Source organism: Martes martes, assembly GCF_963455335.1.
Source record: "Martes martes genome assembly, chromosome: 6".
Classification (NCBI taxonomy): Eukaryota; Metazoa; Chordata; class Mammalia; order Carnivora; family Mustelidae; genus Martes; species Martes martes.
In genome coordinates, this window is record NC_137893.1 from 24,604,630 (window position 1) to 24,620,425 (window position 15,796).

At 38.1% G+C, this 15,796-nt stretch overlaps 1 protein-coding gene across 5 annotated transcripts in view; it reads left to right on the forward strand.

Moving 5' to 3' along the window:
* The window catches only part of PDSS2 (decaprenyl diphosphate synthase subunit 2), a 270,703-nt gene that overhangs the window by 106,524 nt on the left and 148,383 nt on the right, over positions 1-15,796 (forward strand). For all 5 annotated transcript variants that reach the window (XM_080805612.1, XM_080805613.1, XM_080805611.1 and 2 more), the window contains exon 2: positions 7,745-7,879. In XM_080805612.1, the coding sequence (XP_080661738.1) occupies positions 7,745-7,879 (135 nt within the window). The remainder of the gene's footprint in view (positions 1-7,744; positions 7,880-15,796) is intronic.

Genomic DNA, 15,796 nt, shown 5'->3' on the forward strand with positions numbered 1-15,796 from the left:
TCCCTTTTTTGTGTTTTTTGTTTTTTTTTTTTTTAAAGATTTTATTTATTTCGACAGAGACAGAGATCACAAGTAGGCAGAGAGGCAGGCAGAGAGATTGGAGGAAGCAGGCTCCCTGCTGAGCAGAGAGCCTGATGCGGGGCTCGATCCCAGGATCCTGGGATCATGACCTGAGCCGAAGGCAGAGGCTTTAACCCATTGAGCCACCCAGGCGCCCCAAAGGTGATGGTCCCTTCTTTGTATGTGGTAAACTCTTTCCTTAATATTTGACTATAAATGTACCAGAGGATTGTGATTTGGATCATGGCATAAGTTAGAATTCTGAACTCTTGAGCATACATCTCAAAAGTTTTCTCTCGTGCCCCAGTTCTGCCATCCTACCTCAACTCTCCATCTGGAACTAATCCCTACCTTCTGTTCAAAGTGAGGACAGCCTTCTCTCACGGGCACTGATGCAGCAGTGAATTCATTCACTTCTCCTAAATGAGGAAACAAAACACATAAACACTCCAGTATATTGAGTTCTCTCTATTTAAAACTTAAGGAGTCGATCCTTTAATGTGGTATAATTCTCATATATGGTAACTTTCCAGTGTAGCATTAAAATCTCAGCCTGTTTTTTAGAGTGTGTTGGGGCTTTTCTCCTGTGTGGCTGTCGCTTTTAAAGAATATACTCTGATTTAGGAAGAGGGACTTAAGACGCAGAGCTGACTGGCTCAATGTGGCAAATGGAGAACAGAAGAGATGAGGAAAGTCGGGAATAGTAGTGGGGCTGTTTGGGTGGGATGTGTGAGATGGAGAATCTGCTGTTCTACTTCTTGAACCTATTTATTCTCTCATCTTGCATTTTTTTTTTTTGGAGACCTTCTCTATGTCAGTTACTCTGCTAGGTGCAGGGCATCCAAAGATGGCAAGCCTAAGTATCTTCAAGGTTTTCACAGGCTTGTGAGGTATATAGTACCTGTGATCCAATAATTAAATAGCAAGGCCCTAAAGCGTGAGTGAGCCTAGGCTTTGGGGTCCAAAATGGCCTCCATTGTGCATGCTTATTCACACTTCTTTCTGGGTATCTGCGGAGACCCCTTTTATTTGTTTGTGGACCCACTGTGTTCCTTCATGTTGGTTACTCATCCTTCCTCTGTCCCCTAAGTAAAGGAATTCTCCAAGATTCCTTTTCCCCCCTCATCCCTTCCCTTCCCTCTTTTCTCTTCTCAAAAATTCATCCATCAATTCCTACTAATTCAGCCATCACCTCTTCGAAGATGCTTCCCAAATCTGTAGCCACAGCACTTCCAGCTACCTGCTGGGCATCTCCATCTGGAAGTCTTTCTTGCATTCAAAGTTAACATGTCCAAAACTGAGCTCATTAATTCCCCATTAGCTCTCTTTTTTCTTCCAATCCCCATGAATGCTAGCATCATCATCTCCAGGAAACAGGTTTGAACCTCACATTCATCCCTTATCTTTCCTTCACTCCCCTCATGCAGTCAGCTGGCCAGACTAGCCTGTTCCATGTCCATGCTGCGGCCATCATTCAGCTCTTCTTTTCCATCGCTGCTGCCACTGCCCTAATTGAGGCGCTCATTATCTCCCACCTGGACTATTGGAAGAAGCTACTCCGAACTAATCTTCCCTGTCCTTTCCATCGCACCCAACGAGCTACTGCCAGAGTAACAATATTAGGCCCAGAGTAACAGTTTTAGTCTTTAGCTCTGATCACATTACTCCCTTGCTGACAAACCATCCATGCCTTCAGATTGCCTGCAGACTAAAGTCCCACCTCCGAACCTGACTCCCAAAGCCCTTCATTCTTTAAGCTGTCTCTTTTCTGGGCTTGTTTGCCTTCACATATTGCCCGGTGGGTAGCCCCCACAGCTCCGGAACCTGCTCCTCATTCTTCCACCTTCTTAGCGTGCATAACCTGTCTTTTTTCTCCTCAGATACCGCTCTTTCCATCCCATTAACCCCATTCCAGTCCTGCCTCCTTTCTCTGCTCGGGGAAGTCTGACCAACTCTCAGGCTCCATCTGAATGTTACCTCTACTGTCAGGAGCACCTCTAGCAAGAAACAGTTTTCTTTCTTCTTCTGTGTACTGATAGCTTTTTGTTACTCTACCACCTTTGGTGTCTGTTGCTTGTTATTATTCAGCTTAAACATATTTGAGCCTATTATTATAATTCTTTAATTATATCACTTATTTCTTTGTATGCCTCTCATGTTTGGTACATATATGTTGAAGAAATGGAATTTGAGAGGCTACAGGGAAAGGTGTCAGGGGCGCCTGGGTGGCTTAGTCCATTAAGCGTCTGACTCTTGACTTTGGCCCAGGTCATGATCTCTGGGCAGTGAGATCAATCCCTGCATCGGGCTCTGTGCTGGGCAGGGAGGCTGCTTAAGATTGTCTCTTTCTCTCCCCCTCTCTCAGTCTCTCTCTCCCCCTCAAAAAAGAGGTGGGGGGGCATAGCTATGATTTGAGGATTTGAAATACAGAACTGAAAGGAAGGTAGTAGCTGCGGAAAGATATGATGATGCAGTTAGCCATAAAACCATAATGTGAGAAGGATACAGAGCTGGGTTGCACAAAGTTTCACCTATTCAATCCTTATGTCCATCACAAAATGGTGTAGCTATTAGAATATTAGTGTGTGTTCTCTCTATCTGTTGTAGATCTAGAGCAGAATTTTAGAGGGGACCAAGTTCCTTCCTACCCTGCCCCCAAATTCAGCTACAGATTTTTCAGGATGATATTATTTGAAATTAGTGCTCTATCCATATTGGCTAATTTTCCAGGACTACATAGTATCCACCATCAATTTAAATTGAATTGCAATATTACTTTAGATTTGGTACCTCTCTCACTTGTCCACCCCCATATTTCTACCCCCGTATTTCTCATTGACTACTGTAAAAGCCTCCTAACATGGCTCCTCATACCCACTTTGTTTTCCTCCTTCCTCTCCACCCAAGTCATTTTTCCACTGATGATAAAATTTTGTTTTGTTTTGTTTTTTAAATATCTGATTATGTCACCTGCTGCTTAATAAAAACTATAATGGCTTCTCACCGCTCTTTGGATAAAGAGCAAAAGTCTTCATGTGGCCTGCTTAACCTGTGTGGTCTAGTCCCATCTGTCTCCAGCTTCATTTCATACGGTGCTCTCAGCCTCACGTATGCCTGGTTTTGTGTTGCACTCCTCTTGTCTGTTCCTATCCCACTGACCTCTTTTATATCTCTTCTGCCTTTGGGTATCAGCTTAGCCATCACCTCCTCATGGAAGCCTCTGACTTTGCTCGCTAGGTCAGTTCCCCTTTTATAAACCCTCCCAGTATCATCTTTTTCCTTTGTGGCATTTACTGCCATTGTAATTTTGCATTTCTCTGTGATTCTTCCATTATTTCCAGTCTCTTCCACTAGCCTGCAAGTTCCACAAGCTCCATGCCTGGTTTTGCTCGCCATTGTGTCTGTGCCTCACACAGTGCCTAATTTATGGACGGTGTCCAGTCTGAATTAGTTGAATGAATGAATGATGACGTTTTAGTTGACATGAGTTAAAAGGAACACAATTCTGTAGAACTTCAGTAAATAAGATTTCAAGGTATTAATATTGGTTTCATTCATGACATTCTAATTTTGATGACAATAAAGGATTCTTCCAATTTGGGGGCCTCTTATACATACTGTAGAGTATTGGATAATTAAATAAGTGAGGTGAGATCATGAAGAATCCCAGAGGAAGAAGAAACTTCAAATGTCAAATAGTCCAGGTGTATATGTCAGGAGCTGTGCAGTTTCCCGAATGTCTCTGTTAACGGCACTCAGCATCACCAGAGGCTGCTTTTTTTTTTTTTTTAATCATGTTGAATCAGTATTGGCCTGCTCTGTTTTCATATTTTCTATCCATTTGTGTCAGTTTCAACAGTAGTTCTGTCTCCTACCCAGATGGAGCCCTTTCAGACAAATAGACCCCTCTCGTGCCTTCCGCCAGCTTTCGTTCTCCCAACTCTTCCCCTCACACGCTGTGCTCCTGCCATGTTGGTTCTGGAAATAGCTGTGCCCCCGTCTGTCCTCCAAACCTTCACCTATACTGTTTCTTCTTTGGGACCCCCTTTTTTCCCCCTTCGCTTCCCCTTCCAGCTTTAGCTCCCCTGGCTACTGCCTCCTCATCCTTAAGTCTCAGGAAGTCTCCTTCACCCCTCTCCACCCCCATTTATGTTGGTGACCCCTTCTCTGTGCTCCCACAGCCCTTGTTCATCCCACAAAGTAGCTCATGCCACATTTTATTGGGATTTTTAATCCAGACTCTATTTATCCATCAGAAGGGAGACCACAGCTCACCAGCGCTCACCATCAGGCCCTCCTTCCTGTTGGTACACCATGCATAACATGCTGTAAGCATTCACTGCGTCTTTGCCTGGATAAATTTGAGAACACCAACCTAACTATTCTCTAAGCTAGCATCCAGAGCTTTTTCTACAGGCATGCATGTGGCACTAGAGGAATTCACCATCTTCTAGCCATGCTCTGGCTCATCAGTGTCCCTCCTGTAGAGAGGCACTGAGAGGAACTCATGCTGTTTCAGGCAGAGTACAGCCTGATCTAGATGAGAACTAGTATCTCTGTATTATAGAATCCCAGGGATTTTTTTATGCTCAGAAGCAAAAGTTCTTATTCTTGTTTGGTTGTGAGCTAATTTTTGAGCTGCAGACATTATCAGTTTATCTTGGTGCTTTTTTTTTAAGGGTGTTAATGAAGTGAATTTAAAGAAGTGGTGTTTGGAAGCAGTTTTTTAATTTACTTAAGCTGTTAAGCCCTTCTCCGGGTCGTTAACCACTGTCAGAAGGTGGGCTTTTCTGACTCTTCCCTTGGTTTCTGTCAGCCAGTCCACTACGGTTTCTCTTCCTGACCTTTTCAGAATGCTTTCTTGAAGTGGCAAGTGTTTCACTGATGCATGATGAAGTTTGCAGGGGGTGGGGGAAGAATTCCTCGACTTTTGTTATTTTGGGAGGTAGGAGAGGAGATTTATAGACGATTATGTATGCCCGTGGAGTGGGCTAGACTTTGAGAGACAGGAGGAGAAATGGATTAGAAGAAAGAAAAAGTATGAGTTGAGAAAAAAAATAGGTGGCAAAAAAGTAATAAGGACAGCGAATGTAATTTTCTGATTATGTGATCACCTACCACATGCTTCCACGGTATTAGATACTTTCTTCTTGTTGCTTCTTCCATGAGATGACGATGAAAAGTAGACATCGTCAGCCTCATTTTATAGTGGAGGTAACAGTCTCCGAGTCCTATAGCTAGTGAATGGGAGAAGGAGTGTTTTTGTTTTTTTTTTTTAAACCTGTTTCTAAAGCTACAGTCTTCTCATTATTAGCAAATAATTTTGTACATGAGATGAAGCAGATTGGAGAGTCATGAAAGCATAATGGTTAAGAGTGTATATAGATTCTAGGGGTCTGGGTGGCTCAGTTGGTTGAGTGACTGCCTTCGGCTCAGGTCATGATTCCGGAGTCCCAGGATCCAGTCCCGCATCGGGCTCCCTGCTTAGTGGAGAGTCTGCTTCTCCCTCTGACCTTCCCCCTCTCGTGTTCTCAATCTCTCTCTCATTCTCTCCCTCTCAAATAAACAAAATCTCAAAAAAAATTTTTTTTCTAAAAAGAGTGTATATAGATTCTAGAGTCAGTTGGCCTGGATTCAGATCTTGGCTTTGTCAAGGCTCTACTGCCTACCCGCTGTGAGCAAGTTGCTTAACTTCTCTGAGTGCCTCATTCTTCCTCATTCATCTGCAATATTGGGGTAATTGTGGTACTTTCCTCTTAGAGTTTTTGTGAATTAATTTAGTTAATATATAGTAAACCCTTAGAACAGTTCCTGGCATATATGAAGCACTATATGAGTATTTGTTGCCGTTCTTCTTCTTCTTCCTCCTCCCCCCCCCTTTCTTTCTTCTTCCCACTTTCTTCTTTCTTCTTCATTTGTGTTTGTGTCTCCTGTGGAAGGTTCCATCTCTGAGAACTTTGAGGAAGGCATCAAAACTGTTGCCAGAGCTGTTTCATTAGCGTGATGTAGTCAGACTTTTCTCCAGTTTCTCACCCTCTTGGAGGTCTTACTGTGTTATTATATCCTTCATCCCTCCCCAGGTTCAACCCCCAAAACACAAGCACACACAATACAGCCTCACCTTCCTCTTTTCCCTTTCTCCAGTTAAGAGCCAGTTCAGACCTTTTCCATAATATTATTATCTTAAAAGGAAAGAATAAAGATTCACCTTAGGCAGTGCATTAATAAGGATCTAGCAGCCTAAGTTAAAATTTGTAATTCAAAGCAGAAAACTTAGGAAGTGTTCCTGCTCCCACTTTATATTTACTTATTATAAAATACGGTGCTTCCCAGCCTCCCTGCCGTTTGGGTCTACAGGATTTAAGTGGAGAGCTACATGACAATGAGAAGCTTTGGATATTTCTGATGATTATTTGTTTCTGTTGTGATATAACTTAATTACTATAAATTAGCTTCTTTTTCCTAGGAAATTAGAACTTCTCTTTAAAAATTACTAACTCCTCAAACTTGCTGACGATCACTTACTGGATTGAGGGGGAAGTATAATTAGCGAAAGAGCTACTATATCTGTTCCTTTGCAGAAAGCCTGAAGATCTGCCTTATTTTGAAACCAGGAAGGTTACAAAGGGGCCCTTTTTAAAATTTCTGTTTGGAGGCATGAGGGGCAAAGATTTTTCTTAAGTAATGAACTAACTCATTAATTTTGGCTACGTTTAACTTAATTAATTTAAATTAATTCTTTGTTCAACATTTACCAAAGAGGATTTAATAATTTAATGAAGTATAATACAATTTTAATACTTTTTTCCACAACACTCAAGAACTATATTTGTGTATTATTTATGTACGTATACATAATATCTATTTGATTAGTGCTCATGAGCATAGTTCTAAATATTAATTTATTATAATGTATTGCCCATAGTTTTCTTCTTTCTTTCTTTCTTTCTCTCTTCCTATGTTGCCATTTAGTTCTTATATGACAACCATTTACAATATTTGAGGGAAAAAAAAACCAATGTATTCCTGGCCTTAGTTATACTAGAAATTATGAAAATTCAATACTCATCACAAAAATAAAATGACATGCTAAGTTAAAGCCATATTGTTGTCTAGAATGATAATGCTTTCCATAAATAATAGAAAATGGCAAGACTTGCTGATGGCATACATTCCATTTTACTTATCCAATAAATTTTTAAGTCATTTGGATTTGTCACTTTAATTCTCTGATCATCTTCTCTACCTGTGAAAACAGAAATCATTTTTTACCACTCTCCCTTAGCACCATCATCACCAAATAATATCACTTCACCCAAGCCATATAATTTGTATTTCAGTTGCTAATAGCTACCGTAGAGCAGTTTAAAACTATGGGTTGAGCAAACAGTTGAGATTGTGAGGTGGACGTCCAGACCATAGAAAAACCCAGAAAGAGTCGAAGAAGCCAGATCATTAGGCGTCACAATCGGAGACTGTCACTTTTAATGCCAGCCACGGGTTTCCCTGGTCGTTTCCTGAACTCACTGCTTTCTGCTGTATTAGCTCTTTCTTCCCCTGCTTCTGTTTCTTTCCGCTGAGTCCCATTCTCTGATTTGGAAGTCTGGTGAAGAGTAGCAACTTCCTAACTTGATGTGGCTGATTGTGTAGGAGTATATTAATCCTCTCCTTTCTCTGTTGGCAGGGGGCTTGTACACGATAGCCGGCACAACCTCCAGTTGAGGGGCTTGGTGGTACTACTTATTTCTAAAGCAGCTGGGCCCAGCAGCACAAACGCTTCGTGTCAGAACTATGACATGGTCAGTGGGATCTATTCATGGTAAGAAGAACTTAGTCTTTTGACCTGGTTTTCTAAATTGTGTTTCCTTTTACTGAAACAGTCGTCAGTGGAGCTCACTGTTTAGTTCTTTGTCATTCTCTGATTCACGGATAGATTAACATATTTTGTATGGTTAAAAATGTATTTTTATTTTTATTTTTTATGTTTACTAACTTATTTATTTAGCAATCTCTACACCCAGTGTGGGGCTCGAACTCATGACCCCAAGACCAAGAGTCGCACACTCTTCCGACTCAGCCAGCCAGGCACCCCCCTCTTTCTTAAATGTATTTTTATCATTCTTAACAAATCTAATAGACTTTAGCAGCTCCATGCATAACTGGTAAAATTCCCTATACATTTGTGTTGAAAACTTTTATTTCTGTTCTAGCCATTTAAAATTTTTTATTCGTGACTATCCTTCCTTCACCATCATGGTATTTCTCTACAGAGACATAGTCCAGGATTTGTGATTTTTAAAGCTACTGAAAATGATACCTAACTATAAAATAATGTTGCAACTATCATTTTAGGAGAACTAATGTACTTCAGTGCCATATCATTTTATTATGCTTATTTTTATGGTGAAAAGGTTTTTAACTAAACTTACTAGAATAAAAAACTTTTTCTCCTACACATTTAGACTAAAAAACAAATGTGTGAGTATGAGTCATTTTTGCTTCACATAAAACATACTTAAAATTTTCAGTTCTATTTTTTTAAAAATCATTGCATTAAACAATCACTTTGTATTTTTTAGTAACAGTGTATCAGTAATAACTTTTTTTAAATTTAGTATTTATTGCACTTGACATTGTATTAAAAGCCTCCCTAGAGCCTCTCTGTAGCCCCTGCAGGTGGACTTTGGCACATGAAATTAAAACCACTCCAGAAACATAGGTGACAAGGAAACTTTCCTCACAGAAAGAAGCATTTCTGGGAAGTTTGACTTATGGCTACTGTATCTCATGGATTTACTTTAAAAATTGACCCATACCTTAGTTTTGTTTTTTTTCCCCCTACTAGTCCTATCCATACATTTTTTTCTTAGATAATATTTAGAGATGACTACTGCTTACCAGGTATGAAGCCGAATGATCTTTCCTCATTAACAAACAATCAGAATTACCACTGCTGGACCCCTCCTCCAGCCAGGATAATTTTGCAGACATTTTGCTGTTTATCCATGCAAGTATCTTCACCAGAAGGGATACCTGGGATTGTTTTCAGTCCCTACTCACTGTGAAATAATTTGTATTTGTTTAACGTTTTATAGGTTATTGATCATTTTTATTAGTTATCTCATTTGATCCTTACCAAAATGCTATAGATAAGAGTTGTCATTATACTTATTTTACTCTTGAGCAAACTGAGATTCAAAAATCTCGAGATTTTTTTTCAAGGTGGCCCAACTGGCAAATGAGACAAGTTGAGGATCCAACTATAGTTCTTTTCCTTCCAAATTTCATGTTTTTTTTTTCTTGATTCCATTCTGCTTTTCTAGTCTGATTCAGAGAATTTATTTCACATATAGGTTAGGCTATCCATTAAATTAATATGCCAAAAAGGATCTTCTTCTTGTAAGCATGTCTTTGAAAAATGTCTGAATGGAAAGTAAGTTGGCAGATCTTTTATACATCTACATCCTTCCCCCAGGCTATCTGAATTAGAGCTCAAAACTTTACCTTAGGAATTTTGTAGAGAGCTCTTGATTGAGTTTAGTTGAATTAACCAGAGAAAATACATAAAGATCTGTAATGAATACCAATAATGTTGTTAATCCCTGGAAAGCAAAGGGGACTCCATAGCACCTTGTATCCCATGTATCTTTGTTTCCTTTAGGAACTCTGTTGATTTTCAGTCTGCCACTTTGATCCTATTTGATTGGTCGGGCCTCTGCTTTTGCAATTGGGTGACTGTACATATCTTTAATGAAGACCAGCTATGTTTTATTATCTCTCATCCTAAAATAAAAATAACCCTTGGAAAGTACTATGTGATGCAAAGGTGTTCCATAAATATTTGCACAAATGAATTGTCCCCATTTTGCAGTAAAAGAAGCTAAGACTGAGGTTAAGAACTATCTAAAATCTTCTAGTTGGAAAGTGATAAAGTTGGCATGTAAATCCTACTTTACTCTAAAGTGCACCCCCTTTCTACTAGGCAGGTGGTGATATCTGTATGTGGACAGGGCACTGTGATGTGATCTTGTGTTTTGAATTTCGCATCTAGCCACTAAGAAACAGTTGCATCACCTTCTGATCCTTCAGAGGAATATAACACATGTGACAGATGATTATTGTAACATGAACAATTATTTAAAAAACTTTACAAAAGAGTAGGTGGTACATTATGAGTATAAAAACTTTATAAATAATATAAATGGGTTTCACACCCAAGTGTATAGAATCCATGAGTATGTTTAGCAGATAATCCTGGTGTGTTGTTCCAACCTATTTTCTATAATCAAACTTAATCTAGTAAGTCGTTGGTGATGCTTGGGTGTTTTACACACTTGTTAATGTGAAAATGTAATTTGGCACAGTACTATGAGAAACCATTAATTTGTTTCTCTACCCTTGAAGTCATTTGTTTGGCTCTTGCTTCCTTAATTGTTCAAGTGTAACTTTCGCTGGAGGCTTGTATCTATAATGCCACAGTGAATTATTTAACATTTGGGGGAAGTACTGACTTGGGGGCTTTTTAATTCACCTCCAAACTTCTGGGATTTACATTGTTTGTGTTTTTCTCTCATAAACTTGACTTTGAGGTCAGATCATGGGACCTGAGTAAATTACCTGAGGGACCAAAAGTGAGTTAGGTGACCTCTTTTGTTTGGCCTAAGGATATAAATGATGGATGTAACCTGTGGATATGCTTAGGAAATGTATCATTTAATGGCCAAGAGAGGCAGAAGTGAGGCTAAAATGTAATAACTACATTTTGAAAAACAGGTAGTAGAACTGCATTTATAAAACTGCACTATAAACATCTACCATAGCCTTTTGCCAACAAGGCTGTGGACTTCGGTTTTATTCCTCCAATCCTGGCTTTCAAAAAATTGGTTGCAAAAGTGATCAATCAAAAAAGTAACACTATAATGTTGTATAGTGACAGATGGTGACTATACTGATTGTGGTGAGCACTGAGTAATGTATGGAATTGTCACATCACCATTGCACCCCTAAAACTAATACAACATTATATGTCAGCTATATTTCAATAATAAAAAAATTAATCTTTGAGAGTATTACCAAATTGCCAGGTATCCATAGCCACTCCTAAGAAGATAAATTTATAACTTCCTACTATCTTAAGGATAGAATATTTTTATCTTATGTACAAAAAAATCATTACAATATATAAAACATGATATTACAAAGTATCGATATCTCTAATGTAACGTAATTATTAAGTTTAAAGAAACTTAGGTGAATTTTCTTTACGAATACTTCAGCTTTCTCAGTTGTTTTAGCAAGAATTGATTCAGTTATTTCTTGTCTAACTAACTGTTATAAACAGACCACATGTTTTCATTCTACCTTCATTGCCTGAAATTTCCCAACATCTTTTGTTAACTCTGGTAGAAGAGATTGAAACGAGAACCTTTGCACGGCCGAACCTCCATAGAGCATAAATGTAGTAGGCCAAACAAAATACACATTTGGAATCACACATTTTACAGTAGTAGTTTAACATGGACTGTGTCTCACAGTGACTGTACCTTATTATGTCCTTTGACACTTCCAGCTCAGGACGTGAGCTGTAAAGCCAACTCTAAAGTACTCTTCATGGAGCATGAAAACGTCTCAAATTTTCAACATAATTAGCATGTAAAGTGACATTTCAAAGGAAAAAAGTATTAGTGGAATATCATTGAAAAATACAAAAAATAACACACATAGTACTGCAGAAGATCTACTAAATTTTTTCATCTTTTAATTTTATCTTATTTTTAAAGTTTTATTTATTTGAGAGAGAGAGAGTGGGGGAGGGGCAGAGGGAGAGGGGGAGAGAGAATACTCAAGCCGACTCCCTGCTGAGCACAGAGCCTTCTGTGGACCCTCAGCCAGAACTCAGGTCATGACCTCAGTGGGAATCACAGAGCCAGGTGCCTAACCGACTAAGCCACTGAGGCGCCCCTAAATTTTTTAAAATTTTTTTTAAATTTTTTTAAAATTTAAAAAAAAAAATTTTTTTTTAATTTTTATAAGTTTATTTGCTTTATATTTTGACCTAATTCCTTCTTTCGCTGCATTTTATTTGCTCACCTCTGTTATCCACAGCTTCCATTCTGGCATCTCTATGGCTTGACATTTTACTGGTTTTAGACTCTTCTGAGTTTATGTTGCCCTCAATTCCCATTTCCAGAGGGAGGAGAATGACCTGCTGTTGGGGAGCCAGTGTGGTGACAGTATTGCTTCTGGGTAACAAGTGAGCTGATGAGTAAGAAAATAAAATCATGGGCTGATCATTTTCTGTGTTTATTTGTAATACTGATAACAGAAGACTGTGTACTTTGTGTGCTATGAAACATAGTTCAGATGATCTATTTTCTCCATGTTACCCGGCACGCAGCATATTCCTAACATGTAGATGGCAGTCAGTAACTCTAAGATCATGGCTGATTAATAATAATAATTTTAAATTATTATTTTCTAAATTTTTATTATCATTTAATCTTCAAGGAAGGATGACCTTCCTAAAAGGTTCCAGAACCCTGAAGCTATAAACAAAAAATACATTTGACTGCACATAAGTTGAAAAAATTACAAAGTCAAAAGAAAATGCCAGAGTTACAAAAATATTAGAAACATACAAGCCAAAGGACCAATTTTTAATAAACAAATCAGTTGAAGATCTTATAAATCCAGAAGAAGATAATACAACACGAACATGAACTAAAGAAATGAACAGGCTGTTCAGTGAAGAAGAATCTTAGATGGTTAGTAAACAACAGGTGGAAAAGTCTGGAATTCATCATAATGGACAAATTAAAACACAGTCACTGTTTTCCTTTGTCAGATTGGCAAAGATTAAAAAGTTTGATACCCAGTATTTGTGAGTGTGTAAGGAAGTAAGCACTTGAATGCTTTGTTAGTAGGGACATTAATTGATAGAGTTACTTAGAAAATAATTTGGTAACTAACAGTTATAAAACAGACCACATATTTTCATTCTACCTTTGTTGCCTGAAATTTCCCAACACCTCTTATTTAACTGATAAAAGAGATTGGAAGAAGTTTGCCAAGCACATTTTCTTTTCTTCCTGAGTATTCAGCTAGACTACATTGCCCAGCTTTGGGGTAGCTATAGCATTTTCAACTATAAATTTTACTCTAATTCAACCACCCTTTGATTTAGCAAAATTGCTGATGTGTTAACATAAATGCTCAAAGATGTATGTGTAAGAATGCTTTTTGTAGCGTAGTTTGCAGGAACAGCAACCCCAAAAAAGGGAAACAATCAAAGCATCCACCAAGAGAGCCCATGTTGTTACTGACGCAAAGGAGTATCAGATGGATGTTTAAAAGCATTAAGGAGGTCTGTTTGCCTGATCTGGAAAGATCTTGAAGAATCAAGAAAAAAAATCAAGATGCAGAAACATATTACAGTTTGATCCCACTGGGGCTTGAGTGGGTGAACAGTGGATTTTCTACACATGGAAAATGCTTTGAAAAAGACACAGCTAGTTAATTGTGATCACCTCTGGGGAGGGGCAACTGGTTGGGGGAAATGGGATGAGAGAGACTTCATTCATTTTATGTCCTCAGTGGTCTGAATTATTTTTAACTGTACGTATGTTTTACTTATGCACTTCGTAATGCACTTTTACCAAAAAGCTGGTAGTTAGCTTAGTCCTGCTATTAGAATGAGGGCCTTAGAGTCCCTGGGCTGACCTGAACTTTTTCTTTTGCCCTTTTTGAGAAGATCAAGTAGACTATAAAAATGCATAAAGTATAGATTTTTTTTTTTTTAACAAAGAGAGCAGGAGTGAAACAAAATGATTTATTTTCTTAGGTTTACCATCCTTGTTAAAATGGACACCATTAGGGCACCTGGGTGGCTCAGCTGGTTAAGCATCTGACTCTTGGTTTGGCTCAGGTCATGATTTCACAGTTACGGGATTGTGTCCCGCACTGGGCTCTGCACTCAGTGTGGAGTCTGCTTCAGATTCTCTCTCCCTCTTCCTCCTACTCACTCTCTCTCTCTCAAATAAATACATAAAATCTTAAAATAGACACCATCAATTTCTTGGAAATTGTGCTAATTCTTTTTTTTAACTCAGTGTATTATTCAGTTGATTAAGGCTAAATTAATCATTATATCCTAAGGTCACTGTTGGGCTTTTAGAACTAATCACAAAAAAAAGCATTATAAACATAACTATAAGTTAAATCTAGAAAACATCTTAATAAAATGACTCATGTTAACAGTGCTTTCTTTCTCCTCTAAGAGGAAGTTTGTCAGTTGGGATGCTGTCACAGAAGTGGTGGTAGAATATTTGGAGGCCCAAATAAAATCTTAATTTAAGGAGAACAGTGGAAAATTTAAAAAATGGTAAAAGAAGTGAGTTTTGTTGTTTATAAAATCTTTAAATTTAGGGAATAAGTCTTGGTCTCAACTGAAAATATTTTAGTTCATAATTATCTTTTTAGTGTGGTATGAATTAATTTCTGATGACGTCTAGTCGTGGTAACAGTAGACTATCCATCTTCACCTTCATACCTCATATTAGAATTTGTCTGGTACTTAAAAGTGCCTAACAAAATTAAGAAACCATATTTGCCTTAGAGATTGATCAAAAAATACCTTCGAAATGGGGATTGGGGCATCTGGGTAGCTCAGGTGGTTCAGCATCCAATTTGTGATGTCAGCTCAGGTCATGACCTCGCGGGGCCTGAGGTTGACCTCCACCTCCAGGTCCTCTCCAGAGGAGTCTGCTTGAGATTCTCTCCCTCTGGCCCTTCCTTTATGCATGCTCACTCTTTCTCTCTCTCTCTCTCAAGTAAATAAATCTTGAGGGAAAAAAAAAAAAGAAATGAGGCTTAAGTAAGAACACATTGATTATATTCATTTTGGGCTCTCAATTATATTGATGTGAAATAATTAATATTGAAGTGTATAGCATTAAACATAGTTTTTTTTTTTTAAGAGGACATATGTAAATGCTAGAAAAGAGTCTGGAAGAAACCTCACCCACCTGATGATGGCAGTGGTTGGAAGAAGTAAGAAGGGAGGAGGTTTGGGAACAGCAATAGAGAAATCATCAAAGGGGGCTTTATTTGGAACATTTAATTTTTTTGAAAAGAGAATCTATTCCTATTATTTTGTATGATTAAAATTAACTTGAAAATTAAAAGAAAGTTATATTTCATACTTACAAAGCAATAAAAACCTATTTAAAAATGCATCTTTTTGTACTACAAGAACCTTAAAAATGAGGAGTGCTTATTGACAGTGATTTAAAATGGTTATGCCGAATAATTGAATTTAGAGTAGGCTTTTGAAGATAATTTCCTAAAGATATCTCAGCTTCCTTTCGGAGAGATTTCAAGAGATGAAAGCATGTGCATTTTGATTACATATTCCTATTGATTGTATTCTGCTTACAACAATAAAAATAAACTCCAGATACAAATCTAGCAATATTACTAATTCATTACAACCAGTGCTTATTTTCTTCATTAACTTTTTATTGTTATTTTCAACTTACACAGCGTGCACAAATGCAGCAATTATATGTTGAAAAAGAAAGGGGAAGGCTCTTTATGTTCAGGATACTGTACATCACAAGTCATTACTTCACCAGAGCTGTTGGAAAAACACAAAATAAGAACAGCCTCTTACCAAACAAGTATAATTAACCACAAAAAGTAGGTGGGCTCAGCTACTAATCTACTCAGCTGAGAGTTC